Here is a 21,461-nt window from a genome sequence, read left to right as displayed (position 1 = left end):
GGATAACGATAGACCATTTCACATAATACAAGAGTAAAGTTGACCTTTTATAGATTGATCAGGAGATTGACACATGAGACTTAAATTAGTGTTTGTTTTCTTAAAAAAGTAAAAATTAAGACGACATTTGATTGTACATTTGACTGATCTTGTGAAGATAAAAGTTTGATTCAAGTTGTTAGAGTGAGTAAAAGTCTGATATTGGTTGAGAAATGCACTGATAGTCTCCTTATATGGACTTGGATAAAAACTTGCCCCGGTGAGCTAATTTTTTTTTGTGTGTTTTCTACCGTAGTGCAAGCTACTCTAATAAAATTTCAACTCTTACAAGATTTCTTGGGAATGATGTTTTAGGTAGGTTTTGACACTACAACATTTCTTGAAACTGATGTTTTGCACCCGTTAAATTAGGACATTGTACCATTTACCAAGAGGAACAATTCATTCATTTTCTTCAAAATAAATATAATGTATCCAACGGTTCATCAAGACTACGGCAAATTCTCCGGTGAAGGATATAATCCAGGTCCAATGAAACAACCTTATGTTCCTCCTCACTATGCATCTGCCCCCGGTATGCCGGTGCATTCTCCCGGCGCCACCACGGCGCGGTGGTCAACGGGTCTTTGCCACTGTTTTGATGACCCTGCTAACTGTTTAGTTACTAGTGTTTGCCCTTGTATCACCTTTGGACAGATTTCTGAAATACTAAACAAAGGAACAACTTGTAAGTACACATAAATTTTATTAATAGAGTAGCATTTTTTTGGATAAATTGATATTTGGTTACATGTTTTTTGATGTTAGCATGTGCGAGTAGAGGTGCATTATATGGTTTGCTGGGACTGACAGGATTGCCTAGCCTATATTCCTGCTTCTATAGGTCCAAAATGAGGGGGCAATATGATCTGGAAGAGGCACCTTGTGTTGATTGTCTTGTACATGTTTTCTGTGAACCTTGTGCTCTTTGCCAAGAATACAGAGAGCTTAAGAACCGTGGCTTTGATATGGGAATAGGTAATTATAAGTTTATTCTATTTACATAATCTGTAAATATAAATAAGATTTTTGCTACATCCACAATAATTTGTGTTGTAGGGTGGCAAGCTAATATGGATAGACAAAGCCGGGGAGTTACGATGCCCCCTTATCATGCAGGCATGACCAGGTGAAATGTATGCTTTTGTGGTTGGATTAGTATCCTGCAGCTAAATTAATTTGTTTTCTTTTCTTGTAATAACATGATTTTACTTTGACAAGCTTTACAATTTACAAGTGTCTTGACAATGCTTTCCCTGTATGTTCTTCTGGCTATGTGTTATTAAGTTGGAAAATATATTTTGATTTTAATTTATCCTACCAATGAAACCATTAAAACATGAATCCATGAGCAACATATTCACATTAACTATTTGCTTGTAGGACAACAAAAACCGAAATTTTTTATAGAGAACAAACAAACTGAAGAACTAGAACAAAGGAAAGATACATACCAGTACTGTACTATTTTTATACTTATCAGTATACAAAGAAGGAAAGGATAAACAAATAAACTTTCTAGCACACTGTTTTAATTGCTATAGTTTGAGTCTCCACATCAACACCAATCAACTCTCTAGCTCTCTGGGCTTGTATCATCCAATCAGTTCTACTCAACACAAAAACCATGAGACATGCACAAACACCTTGAGCAGCCAACAAGCCCAAACAAAGGCCTAACAACCCCATCTTCATAACAAAGCCCAGTACAATAGCTAGAGGCAACCCAACACCATAGAAAGAGCCCAAGTTTATATGAACAGCCAAAGCTGGCCTTGCACTGCCCCTCAAAGCACCACAACCGGTGGTCTGTGGGCAGTTGCCCAACTCACACAACCCCACCACCGGCATTGCTGCTGCTGTCAGCCACAAAATCGACTCGTCGTCTGTAAAAGCCTTGCCCCAAGCATTTCTTAGTGTTGTCATAAATATCATTGCTAATAAGCTTGTTAATGTAGCGCACAAAATTGCTACATGGCATGAAGTCTTTGCTTTATTAGGCCTATTGGCACCCAACTCATTCCCAACTCTTGTTGAAACAGCTAAACTTAATGCTGATGGAAATATATAAGCAAGTGAAGTTGCCTGCAAGAGAATTCCCATAGTAGACACAGCCTCTGCAGCATTAAAAAGAACCCCTGACAACAAAATCATCAACTCATACCACCACCACTCTAAGCATACAGAAATACAGCTAGGGACAGCAAGAATCAAAATTGGTTTCCACCCTTCAAAGCATTCAGTTGACCAACCTTGCCAAGATTTTCTATGAACACCAGAAAAACTAACATAAAGAAAAAGAACACCAAGGAGATTAAAATCAGCTATCACCACAGCCATAGCAACACCTTTAATACCAAGGCCAAGGTGATAGATAAGGAAATAGTTTATAGGTGCATGCAGGGCAAGTGAAAAAGCAGCACTAAAAGTAACAGGGAAAGTGACATTCTGAGTTCTCAAGTAGATTTTGAGAGGATTGATAATGGATTGAAAGAAAAGATTAGGGAGACAAAAGGACAGATAAGTAGAAGCAATTGATGAAATGGTTGGATCTTGGCCACAGAAAAGGAGTAAAGGTTCAATCTTTATCCACAAGAGAGAAATGGGGATAGATGAAAATAACAGAATCAAGATTGTACGTTGGAGAGTTTGACCCATAAGAGGCCATTGTTTAGCACCACAAGCTTGAGAAGATATAGCCTCCATACCCATAGCTAGGCCAGACAGAACAGAGAAGCCAGTGATATTAGCTATGCCAATAGATAAAGATCCACCAGCAAGTGCTTCTTTACCTAATCTTCCCATAAACAACATTGATATCATTGATTTTCCATAGACAAGCAATCCAGCAGCAATGATGGGAAAAGCTATTGAATATAGCAACTTCACCTCCTCCACAACCTAGAAACATACATTCCAATTAATCTCAAGATTCAATTTCTAAACATTTTCTCTTCAAAAAAGGATTTATTTTTTATAAAAAACACTAACCTCAGAACTGGTTGGTCGTTGATGCGTTTGATCTTGTTCATCCGGATTCGTTGTACTTGTACCTGCATGAATTGATTTCAACCTCGGAATACTAGGATCCATCAGTAGAGGTGTTGAAGCTGGTAGAGCCATCACGAGTGTTGAAAATCAACAGAAGCTAATAAAGAAACGTTGAAGGACGATTAATTAATATAGAAAGGGATCATAAACATTCTATCGTTGTCAGCGAGAGAGAGTAGAGAGAAGAGAGAATTGAAGTACTAGTGAGTAGTTTCAACATCTATTTAATAAGGAAAATGTACATGGTGTTGATATGTATCAGTGGGTGAACAGTAAGCTTCGGTCGTTTAAAAATGGAGAGATTAGAGAGTGAGACAGAGGAAAGATAAGGTGGAAAGTGTACATGGGGAAAACCTTTGTCCTTTCTCTACTTCAATCCAAATCTTTGTTGGAATCCATGCAAATGCCAAATTTCAGTAAGCTGTCATCTCATCTCTTCGTCATTAGATTCTTTGCCTTTACATTTCCTTTCTTTCTTTCACTTCGCCATTTTTTATTTCACTTTTCATACTCTAATCTAATTCTTGATACTTAGTCTTTGTGTTATAAAGATAACAAGAAATCAATTGAATAATCAAATCTTGTGCAAACTGACATAAATATATCATTTTACCAAAAAAGGTACTAAAAGAAATATGACAGTAAAAATCTTCAGTACTATAAATAGTATAGTAAACTTAGTACGTAGTACTTAGAGAAAAAATGAACCTGGAACGACTAGTTAGAATACATCATTCACTTGGTAACAGAATCTGAAAAAAGAATGACTACCTGCCATAAAAAAAGAAGATAAAACCTCTAATAAATTGCAAAATATTTTCTTTATTAACTTACTTCAAAATAAAAGAGAAAAGGTACGTTGAAGCACTTTACTATATAAATATCAAGTGGTAATGGTTTGAGATTAATTTTTATTTTTAATCAAATAAAATACAAATTTAATCTCGAACTTAATCCTGAATATCCCATTAATTAGTTCAAAAATTATAAATCTCAAAGACTATAACTTTGTCCAAGAAGCAAATGACCTCTCACATGGAGCGGCAATAAATGTCATTCCTGCGTTACCATAAACTCGAATCCAAAGATCAAATGCAATAATTTAGGCCCTCTTTCATCTAGGGATTTACAACATCTATGGGTGAGGATTTAAGTGAAGGAAAGAGGCATCGACGTATATGAAAACTCTCAATGCATTGCACGTGTAACACATCACTTGTCGTTGCTAAGAAGATCCATGGAAGATATGTATACATACATGAACCATTCAAACGGCAAAAGCAGGTCAAACTCTACGTTACTCGTGCCCCTTAATTTGGACTGGAGTTTAACAGAATTTGGTATTAACGTAACTCAAACTCTTGCCTAACTGCCAAATTCTCAAGAACCTTATTAATCATTGCTATATCGTCCGTATTAATAAAACTTAAATACACTCGATGCTTAGCTTCTAGGCATTATTATAGAGGGTAAAATGGGTATTGTCCAGATGCATGAACAAATGATATGACGGCACATAATAATATTTATGAAAGGGTAGTCAGGGAGGGTTAAACGAACCCTCCAAAGACCGAGCCTAGGAATGAAGTTCAGCTCAGAAGGGTCCCGAAATCCACATCACCAAGACCGGTGCCTGAGCCTCACTAACATAGCCTACCTAGCTCTGGAAAGGTAGAATGGATTCAAACTACATATTCTGCCTTGTTATATTATGACACATATAGGCAAGCATTAATTATGTTATTCTTAATCAAGAATTTTTTATATAGCTATAACGATTCTTATAGATTGTGAACACTAATTTGTTAAGAAATAAATGAATTAATTAAGAATATAATGTCATTATTTGTGTAAATTGAAATATGACGATAAGAATAGGATAAGCTTATCATCCTGAAAATCACAGAGCGGTATATTTATCTGTCTCTTGCACCAAAGACTAGTGAATTTTAAATGTTGTGTTGCAACACCAGGTTCATATGAACCAAATAATTTCAAACGTAAAGTATAAATTCATGTATAAAATCCACTAATATCACAACAAAGTTAATCTGAACCCATCATATTAAAGGGGATTTAAGGTTATAAAGTATTAAATGTTGAATTCACAAAATTTTGATTTTGAATACGACTTGCAACATGGATTATGTTGATATTATCATGGCCATGTGTTAGTCATAAAGTAGTAATATACTTTTCTTTCCTTAAAATTTAATTTCAACTTTCGCTGAAATTGTTGTTACGATACCAAACTTAATGGAGAACCTTTTACCCCTGCACTATTTAATAGTGCAGGGGTAAAAGGTCCTTTCCAAAGTTTGGTATTGTTACAACAATTTCGGTCAAAGTTCAGATATATTTCAGACTTTTTTTCCAAATTTAAAAGAAGCGTATTATTGACGGAAACCAAGATAATGAGTCTCTCTAAATCTCAAAAGCAGTATGCATAGGTAGGGCACCTTAGTACCAGCTAAATTGTTGTATCAGGAGAAGTAATCCATGTCAAAGGTGCAGATGATATTTCCCCTTTTTGTCATAAAACTTTAGGGACCATGTATTGTCCATCTTCATTGTGTTCCCTTTCTTCCCTTCCATAGGACAGGATCTATCTCTATCAATATCTCCCACAGTTGATGAAAGAAAGAGACGCACAACAAACACTTAGACTAAATTACCCGGAACAGGCAATCAGATTTCACGTGACACTTCGTCGAAATTTTCATCAAACAATTGCTTTGCATGTCACCTTCAAATGTGGGGACCCAACCCTCCTGTTTATTGCATGAAATTGATGATTCTTATCCTACTTGCATTAGTCATATCCCCAACTGCATGGATTTTCTCAATCAACTTCCCAACATTTATTGACAGTGCACTAAGCTCTAAAATATGAACCACTTACTAAGACATATTGCTGGAGGCATAGGTCAAATACTTGATATATAGCAACCCTTCCATTATTTGATACAATATGTACAGAACAATGGGATACAAGTCCAGATACCAGTAAAACATAACCTCCTCGGAGTCGGAGAGAGGAGGTCTACAGGTTACATGAGAAATTATACATCTCCCCGAGTTTTTTGCCCAAGGCATTCGCAGTGGAAGACTTGTCTTATGAGTCAAAATATTTAGGTAACTTATCAGTCACAAATTATTGAGCAATTCTACCTGATACTTAAGGTTAAGTTGAGTAACTTTTTTATCACAAAATAGTTTAGAGACTTTGATGCAATAAAGTAAAATTGAATGAGCATCCGTGCAATGACCGCTAGTACTATTGGAATGCAACTATTCGGCTACACAAGTTACTTTTTGGAAGGAATTGTAATGGTACGATGTGAAGTATTGGGATTGAGGGGAATAATTCCACTTCTTTTTGCCGATCCGATCAAAGAATGAACCTTTTCTTCTTTCTTATAAATGGTAAAAAGTGTAGATTGTAGAGTAAAATCACAACTAGAACTAAGCAATCAGCATTGGGAAGAAGCTACATAATTAGACAAGATCCAAATTCTTACAGTGAAAGTCATTTATGTTTGGTTTTCCCTCAAGACTAGGCGAGGTTTAATTCTTGGAACAATCAAGTGAAGACACCTTGCAACCTTTCGCTTTTTTAATCCCATATTTGGTTTAGGAGATTAAGATCAAGTTAAGGATTGAAAGTTCAACTGTTTTCCAAAAACATACTGGCATGTTGCAATCAATCATTTTGCAAGATTTATCAAGAATGTCGCAACTAATTGGGCATAAAACTTTACTCGGGAACAATTCAGGGGATCTACCTGTATATGAAATTAGACATCGACTAGGGAAACGAAAACAACCTGGTGACAAATACATCTTAACTTCCCACAAAAATAGTCTTGTTTTTCAATAGCATTGTTTCGCTTCTTTCTTCTTAGTAATTTCTTCCAACTCTGCATTTATAATTCTGTTCCTCCATCCCCATACTCACTACAATCTCTCCGAATGGGGAGAAAAGTTATATAATGTAAACAGATAGAAGACTTTGAGGGATTGAGAGTAAACCACAGTTAAATATAGTTAGCATAGTTAAAAATGCAGGTTAAAATCCAAAAGATTTCAACAGGAAGCTTCAAATGTGATATAGTAAAGCTCTTGGAGCCAAGATTTTAATGGGTTAGTTATCTTCAAAGCAGACACAAAAGTAACCTATTTAACAGTGTGGGGACTAACCGCTAGACCTTAAAAAAATGTGCTCCACATCTTGCAACTAATTCATTTATCTGGGGCCTGAGAAGGTCAATTCCAAGATTTTCTTAGAAAACTCGCAACAAAATTATTTGGCCTCAGACAATCTCCCGGTTCCAACAAATCACTCTTTGAATGGGGATAAAAGATACATAATGTAAAATATAGAAAAGACTTGGTCCAAACTGACTAAGATAATAGTAATAGTGTAATACATACTACTTAGTAAGCAGATTGAATAAGTTGTTCTCTTTTGTCTCTATACTATTATTCTCTTTTCCTTCTATCAACTTCTCTCCTCTCATAAAATTGGAATTACAATATCACAAACACTTAACACATTTACCATCTCTATGCCTATTACATGACCAATTCATTAAAGTTCAACAACAATACTAGAAGTCCTCAAGTCGAAATCTTGTAGTTCAAAATGTATGGCCAATTGGCCATATCAGTTGGCAGCAAAGAAGATAAGTTGTCCCTCCCCTTTCTCATGCAATATAACCCATGACGGAAAACTGTGATAGTGTGCCAGTTGTTAAAGCTAATATAACCAAGTTCTGTGGCCTCATTTGTGAAAGATAGTGGAAATTCAAGTCACAGTTGAAAAGTAAAGTCATGAGAATGACTAAAGCTAAGAACGAGAAACATTGGTTGGCAGCAAAGCATCACGAATCCCAAGGATAACGGGACCCTTTTAAGGCATAGCCCCATAGTAGGCTTGAACTCATGAATGCAACTTTCTAAATTCTAGTTCTAGCTACCAGTTAACTAATCAAAACTGGACTTCATGCATAAATGAACAACATTGACAAGGCTCAATAAAGATCTTACCTCTTGAACATCTCAATTGCTCTAACGTAAACCTACAAACAATTCGAAACTTCCCTAATTTATATTTCGTGTATGTACCTTCAGACTAAAATGAACAGCTACTAAATCTCACTAAATCTGTATAGCCCCTCCTAATGACATAGGCAAGGAGCTATATTACGTTAGAATTGATGAAGATGAAAATCACATTCACCCCCAACCCCCAAGAAAAAGGCTCAGGTAATCAACCGTCATCTCATAATTGACAAAGCATGGAATAGGATCCCAATTCAACAACAGAACTCTACTCAGGTAAGCCAAATGACAGTCTGATGTAGTACTACAGAAGTGTGGAATTTTTTTAATCATATACCTAATTACTTGAAATCTCATGGGTTCAGATCACATCCGCAGGGCCTCATCTCTTCACAGTATCTCAAAAATCTGCTCAGAAGCATGTGCACAAGTTGACAAACAAACAATAATGAGATTATCAGTGAACTTCAAAAGAATGGAAATACGAGACTTGTGCTCATATGCATCCGCAAATGGCAATACAACAACAATGGGTCCAAATAACTCATAATCCCATTCCTGGCTTCACACTGATGTTTCCATGCAATAATAAACAGCAAGAACCAAATTAAGAACTTACATTAATGGGCATTTCTGCTATGAAAAGACCACTACTTTCTTCAATGCTTTTGAGAGTAACAACTTCGCCTCCGACAACCATGTTAATCACGATTCCATCTGCATATGATCCAGAAACTTATGTGATACGTTCAAGAATAATAAAGCTAACATGACACTATACAATCAACTACGTAAAAAATAAGGTGGGGGAAACGGGCTGTTGGATGACATCCTTCTTAATTGACTCCATTGAAGAAGAAGTATTATAAAGGAGATGTGAAAAATAATTATGTTCTGTCTTGTTTTTCTTTACTTCCATCCTCTTATTCCTTTCCTCAAGTCTAATCTGCTCTTTTGTCAAATTCAGTTCTATAGTATGGAAAGAGAACCTGCTGCCAAGCAAGTAGCCATGCGCCTCATATATGTTTCCTACATAAGAGCATAACAACAAGGTTAGTGCATTTGCAAGTCCTGGGGTACAGGTCACAAATTCAAAGAATTAAATGCAACTGTCAAGTGAAGTAGACTATTTCTTTCACTATACATGTTTTTTCTAGGCCAACTTCCACCAACAATTTCGAGGATCACATTTGGTTCCTAAAGAACAGAAATGAGACACTAATAAGATTTAAAGAATTAAGAACATAAGTTTCTTTTCAGCCTATGATACATATTATACTCATGAAAAAAGAAAACTGCGAAGCCAAAATACCTCAATAAATTCAATCCCCATTAATGAGTATATCGAGTTAATTGTTTCACACATATATTGATTTTCAGCTACAGTGATCGATTTTATCTGAGCTGATTATGAATAAGTGTAAAGTGGAGCCATATATGTCGCCAAATGAGATATCTGTCTCTAATACAGTAAATGGAGGCAGCATCTGGGCTGTAGCCCAAGCTTATGAGTCCAGTTCTTCATTAAATTGACAAGGCCCACTTTATTATTTATCAACAACTTACAGGTGTTGTGCAGCTTATTAGTTGTTCGTGCATAGCATCTAGATGATTTTTTTTTAGCTGAAATCGGTACTAATATATGTTTACATTCATTCACAGCTTTGGCAACTCTTCCAGATGTTCATCTTCTTCATACACAAATATAGAAACTACTCTGGGATGTTTATATTCTTCACCAAATATCTCAAATTGATGAAAGATTTCAGCCGACGTGGTATCAGAGAAAATTCAGGGTATGACAAGATTTTCATGAAAATTTCTCTTCGATTGATGTTAGGGTTTTGCAATCACAGCAAACCTCAAGTCAGTACTAGCATGTCAGGATACTCCGGAGCAATTAATTGTTTTTTTTTCGTGTTTAAGACTTGAAAGTCTCACTAGCTGCTCTTGTTCACCTTTGGTTCTTCTTGTTCATCATTATTACTTCTCTGCCTAATCAGCATATGCCAAATCCTTAAAATTCCTCCTGTCCTATGAACCCGTTTGTATATATACACACATCAAGTAATCCTGGAACATGGTGGTGTGCAGTCTCTTGATGTAAACGGGTTTGGTGGATGGCGAAGAATCATGCTCACATTGCAGTGAACTAAGTTGCTCAGACTCTTCACTTTATGTGCCGCACCCGTGCGACACGACATGGGTGGGGGATCTATACGGGTTCTAGTCAATCAATTCTTGGTACATTGAGCAAAAATCGATAGAGAAATTTGAGACAACACGATGATTTCTGATATCAAAACAAAAGCTAAGGTGAAATTATAAATTAGGCGTACTTTTTTTTTATTGCTAAAGATATTTGTATAAAAAAAGTCAGCAACCAGAAGATGCCTTAAAGATATTTACAGATCAACATCACTGTTGAATGTGCAATGAACTCAAGAAGTTTATCATGGCTTCTATATCATTCATAATAGCCATATTACACTAAAAAAACAGTTAGAAGATGCATACATACTTAATTAGAGTTACATATTCAAACTTGCTCTCTGAAATTCATGCATTTCTTTCCTTCCAAATACCCATATTACACCATACCAAATATGGTGTAATATTACACAATATTTGGTGTCCTTCTCTTAAAAGACTGTGCCTAGACATTAGAATTATCTGCATTTTGATGCTAAATTCTTACTTAATCTCACTTCAACTTCATTCCTCTTAAGAAAGCTAAACTTACTATGAATAAATTATATTCTATTTCTATTTATCCTAATATCCTCAGTCTCTAAAGTACTTTCAATACTACTTCAAACTCATGAGAGCATTTGCACAGAGTTCGAGCTTTTCGTTTTAAATTTGGAATCCTCGCGACCTAATCTAAGAGCTCAATGGCTCCAATTTGATAGTTATTCTAACTGTTTTGTTTATCTAGTAGTATCATCATTTAAAACCTGGAGGTACATACCAACTCTCAAAAAATATGAATTTAACATGTTATGTCTATGTATGTACTTCTAACGTAATTTTCGATTTCACTTTCTAACAAAGATAAATAATCAACATGTCGTGGGAGAATGCTTCACACAGAATCCAAAAGGAGGGAAGCAATGGACATCAAAAGCTGGAAGAAATAAGCAGGTCTCAGTTTACAGTGGTCAAACGGTGCCAGAAAGGAATAAGCAGATTTTAGAAATTTATGCTTTACTTGAACCTACTCTTTAAAAGTTAGCTTTCTCTTTTTCTAAATTCCAAGCCATTAACAGTATTGTCGTTTCACACAAGTCCACCCGAGTGTTATGATCCAACAATTAAAAGTCGCACCTCTAATTAGCAAACCTTCAAGTCCCATGAGCAAGAGTTATTAAAATGTTGAAAAGAATGATCAAGGAAATGTAAAGCCTGCAAGAAGAGTACCTTCTTTGTTGGTAGCTCATAATTAATCAAGATACGAGCATTCATAGGTGACTCCCCAGAGTTAACGAGGGGAAGGCAAACATCCGTGACAACTATCAAATGACACTTCTCCTCTTCCTTCTCTGTTTCCCCTGTATCCTGCTTGATCCACCTCATTGTAGCTTGACGAAAACTAGCTAAAACTCTTGCACGTTCTGCTTCAGGAAGATCACTGTACTGCAATTTTCACATAGATGTTCAATCAATCAACTAACCCTCAATCCCAACCTAGTTGAGACTCTCCATGTCGATTCCCCTCTGTTAAGACTAATTTCATTTAACTAACATGTTCTTCATTCAATCGATCAGCCAGCTATGACTCAACTTCAAAGTTCAACCCTACCTGTATCCGTTATATGAATCCTCTGTAATTATCTAAGTCCCATAACAGATTATCAATGTTGATTTAACAACTTAATTATAAGCCAATTTGCAACAAAGAGGAAAACAGATTGAGAGAGAACCAGAGCGTCGATTGTAATATGTGAGATACTGGAAAGAGCGGAGAAGACAGCGTCGAGCTCGTCACGTGTGCTGCAGCTAACTACAATAGGTATGGACCAAAGCCGGCCAGCCATGCCCAATAGATCCACCAAAGTCTCCTGTTTCATTTCAGTTTCAATAAGTATAAAAAGCTAATGGTTGACGGAATTGGAGAATAGGAAGGGTTACCATTTTGAACTGAAGTCTATCGACGGCGAGGTAGAAATGACGTTGCTGGCTGGAATTGAAGCTTGATGGAGAAGTCGATAATGGAGCTTCATTGGGCTCCATCAATGGCTTCTGAGACTTTTGCTTCGCTGAACAATTGAAGAAAAAATTCACTGCTTACCGGATTAAACCTTCAATTTCCCTGCAGTAATCTCCCAGCTGAGCGTGTACGCGTTTTCAATGTTCCCAGAGATTACCAATATTCTCCTCCAAATTCAATTAGTATAAAATACTTTTTCGGGCTGTTTTCCTTTCTTTACAAATTTTCCCCAAGTATTTTGTACATATTTTAACTTTCAAGTACAATAACTTTAAAAATGGGATATTTTAAAAGTAAATTACTCAGGTTAAACACTCATAAGTATAATACAAAATATAACTCAGTCCCTTAAATTTATCAGAGTATTTCATTTACACACTCAAAAGTAAGATATGTTTCAATTGAACACTTCAACTTCTAATAAGATATTTTAATTAGATACTATTATATTTATCAAAATTAAAATAACACAATTTATGTTTATCAAAAGATTTCGCACAATAAATTTCTCCGAAAAACTTATTAGAGCACGTTTTGAAAGTTATATTATAATTGAAACTTGATATAATTAAGAAGTATATTATTATTATTATTACTACTATTATTATTATTATTATTATATATTGTATAATTATTAAAACATCGTAATGTTTTAGTAATTACAACAAGGAGGTAACTTTCGTCTCTGTATATTATTTTAACACAATTTTTTCTTGTCACTATAGTATCCACATTACAAATGTAACAAACCGAAATCCTCACTATATTAATAAGAGCACAGGAACACTATTACAATTTTAAGATTTTAACTACAATAATCAAACTACCGAATAACAATGGAAATATTGAAATAACAAGTAACTAAAGATAGAGATAAGAACGGAGATGAGAAACTTAGACTCTAGAAGAAGAGGAGATGACAAACATTTTCTTCAATATACATAAACCCTTCTTTCAAACTCATTCTTCATTTTAACCAAATGCTAATTGGGCCTAGATTCCAAATAAAACACTCCAACATTTTACTTGGCCCAATCTCATTCACCACTTCTAACTCATAGGCCTTTATAGAGCTAGCTTGGTTCACAAAAATACACCCGTCCCCAAAAAGAACCTTGTCCTCAAGGTTCGAGTAGGGAAATGTTATCTGGAAACTTGGAGTATAATGAGCTTGGCTAGAGCAGGCAAAGCCATGTAGGAATAACATCATAATTTGGTTGGCAGCTTGGGGCAGTCTAGACATTGTTGCATAATTCTTGCTTACCTTGGGAATAACATGGCAAAGAAGTTTAATAATGTGAGATGTGTCTAAAAAAACAATGCACAAAAAGATCTCACCCAAACTTATAGATGCACTGCTAGCAACAACATAAGGGATTTTTATCATACTTTCTAACAGCAAACGACACATAAAACTAACAGTGGTTGCAATGCCCTTCTTATTCCATTCTTCCTTAGAATCAAGTCCTTTAATAACAACTAAAATATTCACCTTGACGCATCGATAAATACTGTTAGAAACTCGCATTCCACCAAATCTCTCCATTGGAACTGATATCAACCAATTACAACCACACGCTTTCTGATTTACAGTAAAATTCTTCGACATTATCAATTGAGTTCAGGTATAACCTTCCCGGCAATCACACACTTGTTCAAGAGGATTACAAAAACTAATGTCTACCAAAGCCATGAGGTAATCTTTGGTGTGCAACCCATTCTACCGTCTCAAGGACCCCATAAATGTTACCTGCAGAAGGGTGCTCAACCTGAAACTTTACCTTATATCAATTCCCTAATACAATTACTTTGCACTCCAGTAACATGGTAGCAAGCACAATTATATAGTGAAGATGCAAAACTAATGTGTGCTTGAAGTTAGCTGTCAAAACCTCGTGTTTTATATCATAGTAATACTCATGTAAGACTAGTGTATATGCAATCGACAGACATGTGAACAAAATGCAATTATAGACAATGAAGCACTCATTGGACAAGTAGGAGTTTACACACTGTGGTTGTCCAGGATCATATACTCTACTCGTAGAGTTTGAATAGGCAATTAGGAAAAACCTCACAGTACACCTTAGCAATAGTAGTTCCTTCGCGTTATATACTGTATAACTTGTTAGAGCCCTGAACTTGAAACGTATTCCTGGATCCCAGACACAAGGATCCACTAACATCGCTGGAATGGTTACAGTCAGAAAATTAGCAGCAGGAGCAAATGGAAATGGACTCAACTTATGTTGACTGTCGAATTCCTCAACAATTTTTCCATTGTCAGCTTCAAGATATACGTCAACATAATGCATTGCATTTGTTGGAATGGAAACCACATTACCCAGAAAAAAGTTATCAAGACTTAGAACTTTAACAATCTTTTGCTAATCAATGGGTCACTATCTACCTCGTCACGTATCACAATAAGTGTAGAGTGTATACACTAGAAGAAATTGTGCTTGACCCCGTCATCTAACCCAAAAAAAATGGCACTCCCTAGAGACAAAGACAGACTGTCACATATCATGTGCGCACCTATACCAAACAACAAAAATATCGGAAGATTGCACTCTTGCCTAGTATCAACCCAATTGCATTTGGGCTGGCAAAAGTCAAGGCAAAACAACACTTCAACTTGGTCAGCCCAGCGAAATTCTTCAAGAGAATCATGCCAACAGGGAACTGTGCGAAGCCATATAGTATCAGCAAATGGATAGTAAATTTCAACAAGTCGAGAACTTGCATTCGATATCACAGTACCTTGGCAAGCAAACACAACCAACAAACCAAATGTATGCAGTGAATGAGATTTTTGAAACAACGCTACATTATCGTGTGAATTTTCCTCCTCATCACTATTTGATCCGTTCGTATCATGCAACACTGTAAGAGGTAACTCCATTTTGTTGTTGAAGATATCATTGTACACATTGTCTACTGTAGTTACAGAACGTTCAACCTCATGGACAATAACTTTTAGACCAAGAATGTTAGAACTCACTGTTGTGTGGGAAATTTCATCGAACACCTGATCTTCGGTAATGAAAGAAGGTTCATGTACCAAATTGGCTTCTACTGAGTTTGCATTCCCAATTTGTGAAGTCTCAATTTCTTCAAATGGTTCAACTTCAACATCATTTTTAGTAATCAATGCCACAGACTCTACAAATTTATATTTCACTGGCAATTTATCGAACACATGGTCCGTCTGTGAGCTTCCAGTGTCATAGGCTGAAGTAGAGGACTGTAGAGAATTAGCTATGTAGCGATCCTTTCAAAACAATACCACTACTTAAACAAGAAATCTAATTAAATACTTGCGACACTTAAAACCAATTAATGAGAGCATACTGATTTTAATCTAGTAGAGGGATTAGATTCATAACGAACTCCAAAAGAATTTTTTTTTATAACATTTAAGCAATTAACCGACTAGATCTTCATGCATATGTTAACCTCACACTCGAGGGTGAAATAACAAGAATATTACAAGCTTTCGAGTACCAAAATCAGCCGGCTCATGCTTCACACAACTTTCAAGACATATAGCAAATTAGTATATTACAAGACTTGGGTATACACACCCCAAGAAGATAAAAATGTATAACCATATTTATATTACAACCCATGGTAACATGACCAAATCAGCCCTCAAAATCTCCTGTAAATATACAGCACAAAGATCATGTACAAGTCCCAAGGTTTATACAAACTATAAATGCCTATATGCAAATGTGATCTTCCTTAAGGCTTTCAAAATCTCCATCTTCAATGGCCAACTTCAAACATCATCACGAACAACCCCAAAGAGAAAAGTGTAACTCGATTTCCAGCCAAAAGGACCAAGATTTCTCTTGTGATCTCGAAGAACAACAGGTTAGATAATGTTCTAAGGGACTTATACTTCAGCTGAGACGAATTTCCTAAGAGGAGGTGTCAAAATATAGTAACACAAGAGGTGCTTATCATATACACAGTTGTCCCTAAAAGTTGGCTGCCCAATTCCATACATATACACCTATATATATATCCTTCACCTCCTTTTAAAGCTATACATATTTCTAATTAAAACATTACGCAAATACCCCCATATAATACATTAAATTATGATGACAATTATTTTAAGCAAGGTTGCAAATATAACATTATTTCAAGTTCCCAAAATGAGAATAAACATATTGTAGTAATTAAGTAGTGGTTTATCGACACACGACTCTTGTTAGCATTTTCGGGGTGTTACAAGCTAGACGCCCTAACAATTCTCTATTGGTTTGTTGTCGAAAACGCTAGGCGAATCTATCCTTGAAATGCTTCCAATCGAAAAATAGCTTGTTGCGAAACAACTAATTGAACTAGGTTAGAGCTTCACCATCAAGATAAAATGAAAGAAGAGGTAACCAATGCTTCTCGTCAAAGCCAAGGAAGGTGAAGTACTGCTCCTCCCGAAAAAGCCAGCCCTCTGGATTACCGGTGCCACAAAATCGTTCCAATATCACCACTTTCATTAGAGTACGAAAATGAAAGCACCAATGTAACAAATCGAAATCCTCACTATATTAATAAGAGCACTGGAACACTATTACAACTTTAAAATTTTAACTACAATAATCAAACTACTGAATAACAATGGAAATATTGAAATAACAAGTAACTAAAGATAGAGATAAGAACGAAGATGAAAACTTAGACTGTAGAAGAAGAGGAGATGACAAACATTTTCTTCAATATGCATAAACCCTTCTTTCAAACTCATTCTTCCTTTTAACCAAATGCTAATTAGGCCTGGATCCCAAATAAAACACTCCAACAATTTACTTGGCCCAATCTCATTCACCATTTCTAACTCATAAGCCTTTATAGAGCTAGCTTGGATCACAACAACAAATGTAACGTTTTTGTTGTTATTCTTAGATTGTGTATAAGTAATATTAACAAAACTTCTTTATACGAATTATTTAATATAATATAATGTGAAGTATGAATATATATATATATATATATGCATTAATAATAATAAGTATAAGTATTAGAAAGTTTCTTCTAAGTTTTATCAGTAATAATATTTGCGCTATATCCATACATCATTCACATTTTTTTTGACTCAAGTATTCTAATTTAAAGCAATTAAATGGTTCTAAATAAGAAAGAAATAGCCTCGTTTCTATAAGTTAATTATAAATGGTCCTAAATAGAAAAAAATAACCTCATTTATGTAAGTTAAATGGTCCTAAGTACTGGGGGCGAAGGGGGGGGGGGGAATGGTCCTAAGTAGAAAGAAATAGTCTCATATCTATAATTATTAGAAATAGATGGCCCGTGCCAAATGGTCCTAAGTACTGGGGGCGAAGGGAAGGGGGAAATGGTCCTAAGTAGAAAGAAATAGTCTCATATCTATAATTACCAGAAATAGATGCCCCGTGCCAGCACGGGTCCAACATTTCAAGTGAGGTACATATATGAAGATTGTATATTAAGTATATAACAACTGTGGCACAATCAAAATTATATATATTAGGTGTTGGAGCCAAGTTTTATAACATAGGTATGTAGATTTTATTTACATAGGCAAAAGGAAAGCGATCCGTTATGGACATGCTTGCTGTAGTGACCAAAAATAGCTCCAATCATATTGCAAAATGTAGGCGGCATGGCTTTTCACTGATAAGAAAATTAAAATACAGCAGTTAGTTGAAGTTTTGAAAGTAGGAAGTAGCAGTTCTGAAAAGGTAAAACGGTATAGTTTATGCATAAGTTCATATACCTTGTTATAGTGTTTTGGAGGGGAGTTTTCACCTCTAGAGCATGCCTGTGATGGAAAGTAGCTAAGGAATCTATATTTTTGGCTAAACCAGCTTTCTAAACTATTAAAATTGGTCATTGATATGCAAAAAGAAGATAATAGAACAAGTAAGTTTGTCTGCAAACTATAGAAAGACAAAACAGAACCACTGAAATGCCTAAGGGAACCAAGAAAATCAAGAAATATGGAAATGTCATTAAATAATTGGACTATAGAAAGATAAAATAGAACCATTGAAATGCTCAGAGGAGTCAAAATATGGAAGTGCCATTAAATAATTTGATCATTTATCCTATTTATGTAGTTGTAAAGGCAATTTCACCTGAAGCTATATTAATCCTTCTATTAAAGCCATTAAGCTGAATTAAGAAGGCCACACACAAGTAACATGGACTTAGGCTTTTATGACTTTGTTTGATTTCCCACATTGGTTTGAGGAATGAGTTGTTTGTCCAGTCACCTTATGAGCTAATTTGGTATTAAGTTAGTCCTAAGGTCCATTTCTTTAATGTAAGCTTCCTATATCAATATGAAATGAGGAATGAAACTTTATCTCCACACACCTCACCCCATGTGCGACTAAAATTGCTAACATACATTTGTTCATGTTTGGAATAAACCAAAATTATGTGATGACTCTTAACTGAATCAACTGTAGTTTATATGGGACCTCTTTGGAACTTCTATTTGCTCTCAGAGGAAAGAAAAGGTTCCAAGTGAATAAAACTAATTGCAAAGGAGAATGGATGGAGTAGTTCTTACAACTTCTTCAGTTACCAAGAGATACATAACAAACATGCAGCAAATTGTTGACACATTCATGCAACAGGTCCTTTGATATTTCCTAACATAAGCAGTATCCTTTTTTTCTTAACCTGGGAAATATGAATCTATCTTTATTCTAATCTGCCACGTTTACATATTGCAATTTAGATTTGCCACGCATTTATCTTCTCGATTGTTCTTCATTGTACATCATATTCTCACTTTGATTTTGCATTCATTCTTTCTGGCTCTTTCCCCTCTATCTGAATCTAACTGTATTTTGTTGTTCTCTTTTAATTTTCGTTATGTTCTCTTCATCTCCTACTTATTAATTTGTGTGTTTTGTTGTTTTAATTCTTTTATAAATTTGGCGTTCTCTCTCTGGGAGATTCAGGACAACTACGAAATCGCAAACAATGTGATCTAACCCATGCAGATCACTGGTTAAAATTAAAAAAAATCAAATTTTAAGTTATGTTTTTGGTATTTATCTATAGTATTTGGTGGCATGTGATTGCCTTTTAATATGTTTTTTAGTAGTATTGGGGAGTCTTATTTCAAACAAACTTGAAATCCCAAAAACATAATTCGATATAGCACATAAGTTAACCACACAGTACAGAACCCACAAAGCGTTTAACTATCCAGCACCCATGAGAATGCATAAAGCTACAATCTCCACCTTTCTGCTCAACTATTCAACCTAAATCCAGCACCAAATCTAGATTAAAAAAAAGCTACAATCTCTAACCCCTTTTCTTTCTCAAGACAAAAACACACAAAACTTACCAACAAAAAGCCCAAGAACCCAATTCTCACCTACAAATCGAGCCAAAAACTACCAAAAGGGTAATCTTTTTATGGAAAATGAAGAAAACCCAATTCAAACTAATCGGAAAAAGAGAAAACAACAATTGAAATTGCAGATCTAATAACAGCAGTATAAACAGAGCAGCTTCGGCAAAACGACAATCTTTTGTTCTTCTATATACAATACAACAATACATCACGTTTCCCCTATTGTATATACAAGGAAGCAAGGAGCAACTAAAAAAACTAAAGCAAAAGCAGAAACAAAGAACAACAAAAAGAAAATGGAGGTGACCCCCAAAGCCTTCAAAATTATAGTTGAATTGAAGAAGATTAAGTGTTTGATGAATTTACACAGAGCAAGACACGTGCCCATACAATGCAATCCTTTGAGAAGCTGAAGGATACGAATACCCTTGTTTACCTCATCACTTTCAGATGTTGAAATGACAAAAGTATCCCTATTTATCAATTGATTGCCCAATAAGCACACATGTTGAAAATCAGTGAAACTGCCTCTTCTATATAAGAGAAATTATTATTAGTGTAGTAGCGCATGTGTGCACATTCGGACTAAGAACAATTTTGAAATTGATTTAGATGTTTCAATTTTCAATTTATTGTACATATAATACTTCTAAATTAAAAAAATAAATTAAAAGAAGAATATGACTATATTTAACCTATAGTTAGATAATGATTAAAAAAAAGATTGCAAGTTATCTCAAATTATGTAGTATTTTTAATAAAATTAATATTTTTTTATCTCAATTTATGTATTATATTTTATATTGATTAAAATATTCACTGATAAATTGATTAACAAAGAGAGTTACCTTTGCTTTCTTCTGAGTTCTGACTATACATTTTTATATGTAAGGTGTTAGTATATATATAAGATACAATTGAGATTATTTTTTTTTAAAATAACATAAGTCATAATTTTTTATTATATGAGTATATATAAGTTGAAAACTTGAAATGAACAAACTGTAATTACCAATTTGACACAAATTGGCCTTCTTCGTTTTCAGCATTTCTATATTCTGAAATAGTTTGCCAATTCAGTGCTTTATTTGTCGAGTCAATCTTCCTGGAGAAGACTTGAAAAGGATTTCCCGAGCATGGTTGAGATCAATGTGAAAATAAGAATGCCGAATCCACATTCTTTACACACTACTAAATATTGAAATTAACTTTAAAATATTAAACATATCGAATTAATTTGATATTATAGTAATATAGTAATATTTTAAACAAATACTCCATACTAGATTTGAATAAAGAAGGGGTAAATTACATAAATCCCATAGTTTTAACATGAAATTACAATTTATCCCTAATAAGTTTCTAATTACATTAATCCCTTAAAAATTTAAAAAATCGGATACAATAATTAAAGCTCGGATACATTAATATGTAGCTCGGATACATTAAATATTGTCTCGGATACATTAAAAACTAGCTTGGATACATAATATGTAGATGAATACATTAAATACTGGCTCAGATACATTAATATATAGCTCGGATACATTAAATACTGGCTCGGATACATTAATATGCAGCTCAAATACATTAAAGATATAAATGATTTTGGAGATTTTTAAAAGTAATAGAGGATAATAAAAATAAGTGAAGCAAAATGTGTGTATTTTTGTAGTTTGCGCATAAAGAAATTCAAAACGGCTCATATGATCAGGAAGGAAGAGCAAAAAT

The 21,461-nt window shown here is 34.8% G+C and overlaps 2 protein-coding genes across 8 annotated transcripts; one reads left to right on the top strand and one right to left on the bottom strand.

Annotated features, from left to right (window-relative positions):
* The first annotated feature begins 363 nt into the window (after positions 1-363).
* Positions 364-1,287, top strand: LOC102580901 (cell number regulator 1-like). The gene is made up of 3 exons (XM_006339884.2): positions 364-727; positions 808-1,017; positions 1,099-1,287. Exons 1-3 carry the CDS (start codon positions 469-471, stop codon positions 1,170-1,172), a joined length of 543 nt encoding a protein of 180 aa, XP_006339946.1. The 5' UTR covers positions 364-468; the 3' UTR covers positions 1,173-1,287.
* Positions 1,288-1,419: 132 nt separating this feature from the next.
* LOC102595480 (protein DETOXIFICATION 48) lies at positions 1,420-12,595 on the bottom strand. 7 transcript variants are annotated; one of them, XR_001474689.1, is made up of 8 exons: positions 12,286-12,595; positions 12,078-12,215; positions 11,575-11,790; positions 9,144-9,183; positions 8,774-8,871; positions 8,492-8,562; positions 3,799-3,861; positions 3,172-3,187 (listed from the first exon to the last, which is right to left on the bottom strand). XR_001474689.1 is itself a non-coding variant. In XM_006339843.2 (6 exons), the coding sequence occupies exons 1-6, from the start codon at positions 12,385-12,387 to the stop codon at positions 8,545-8,547; spliced, it is 612 nt and encodes a 203-aa protein (XP_006339905.1). In that variant the 5' UTR covers positions 12,388-12,595; the 3' UTR covers positions 7,587-8,544. The 7 variants fall into 7 exon arrangements, 3 of the variants coding, with proteins under 3 accessions (XP_015168748.1, XP_006339904.1, XP_006339905.1); XR_001474690.1 differs by lacking the exon at positions 3,799-3,861 and having other exon boundaries at positions 3,104-3,187; XR_366671.2 differs by lacking the exons at positions 3,172-3,187; positions 3,799-3,861 and adding an exon at positions 7,283-7,347.
* Between the last annotated feature and the right edge of the window lie 8,866 nt (positions 12,596-21,461).

This window comes from Solanum tuberosum, unplaced genomic scaffold, assembly GCF_000226075.1.
Source record: "Solanum tuberosum cultivar DM 1-3 516 R44 unplaced genomic scaffold, SolTub_3.0 scf00012, whole genome shotgun sequence".
NCBI lineage: Eukaryota > Viridiplantae > Streptophyta > Magnoliopsida > Solanales > Solanaceae > Solanum > Solanum tuberosum.
This window is presented reverse-complemented; position numbering and strand designations above follow the sequence as displayed.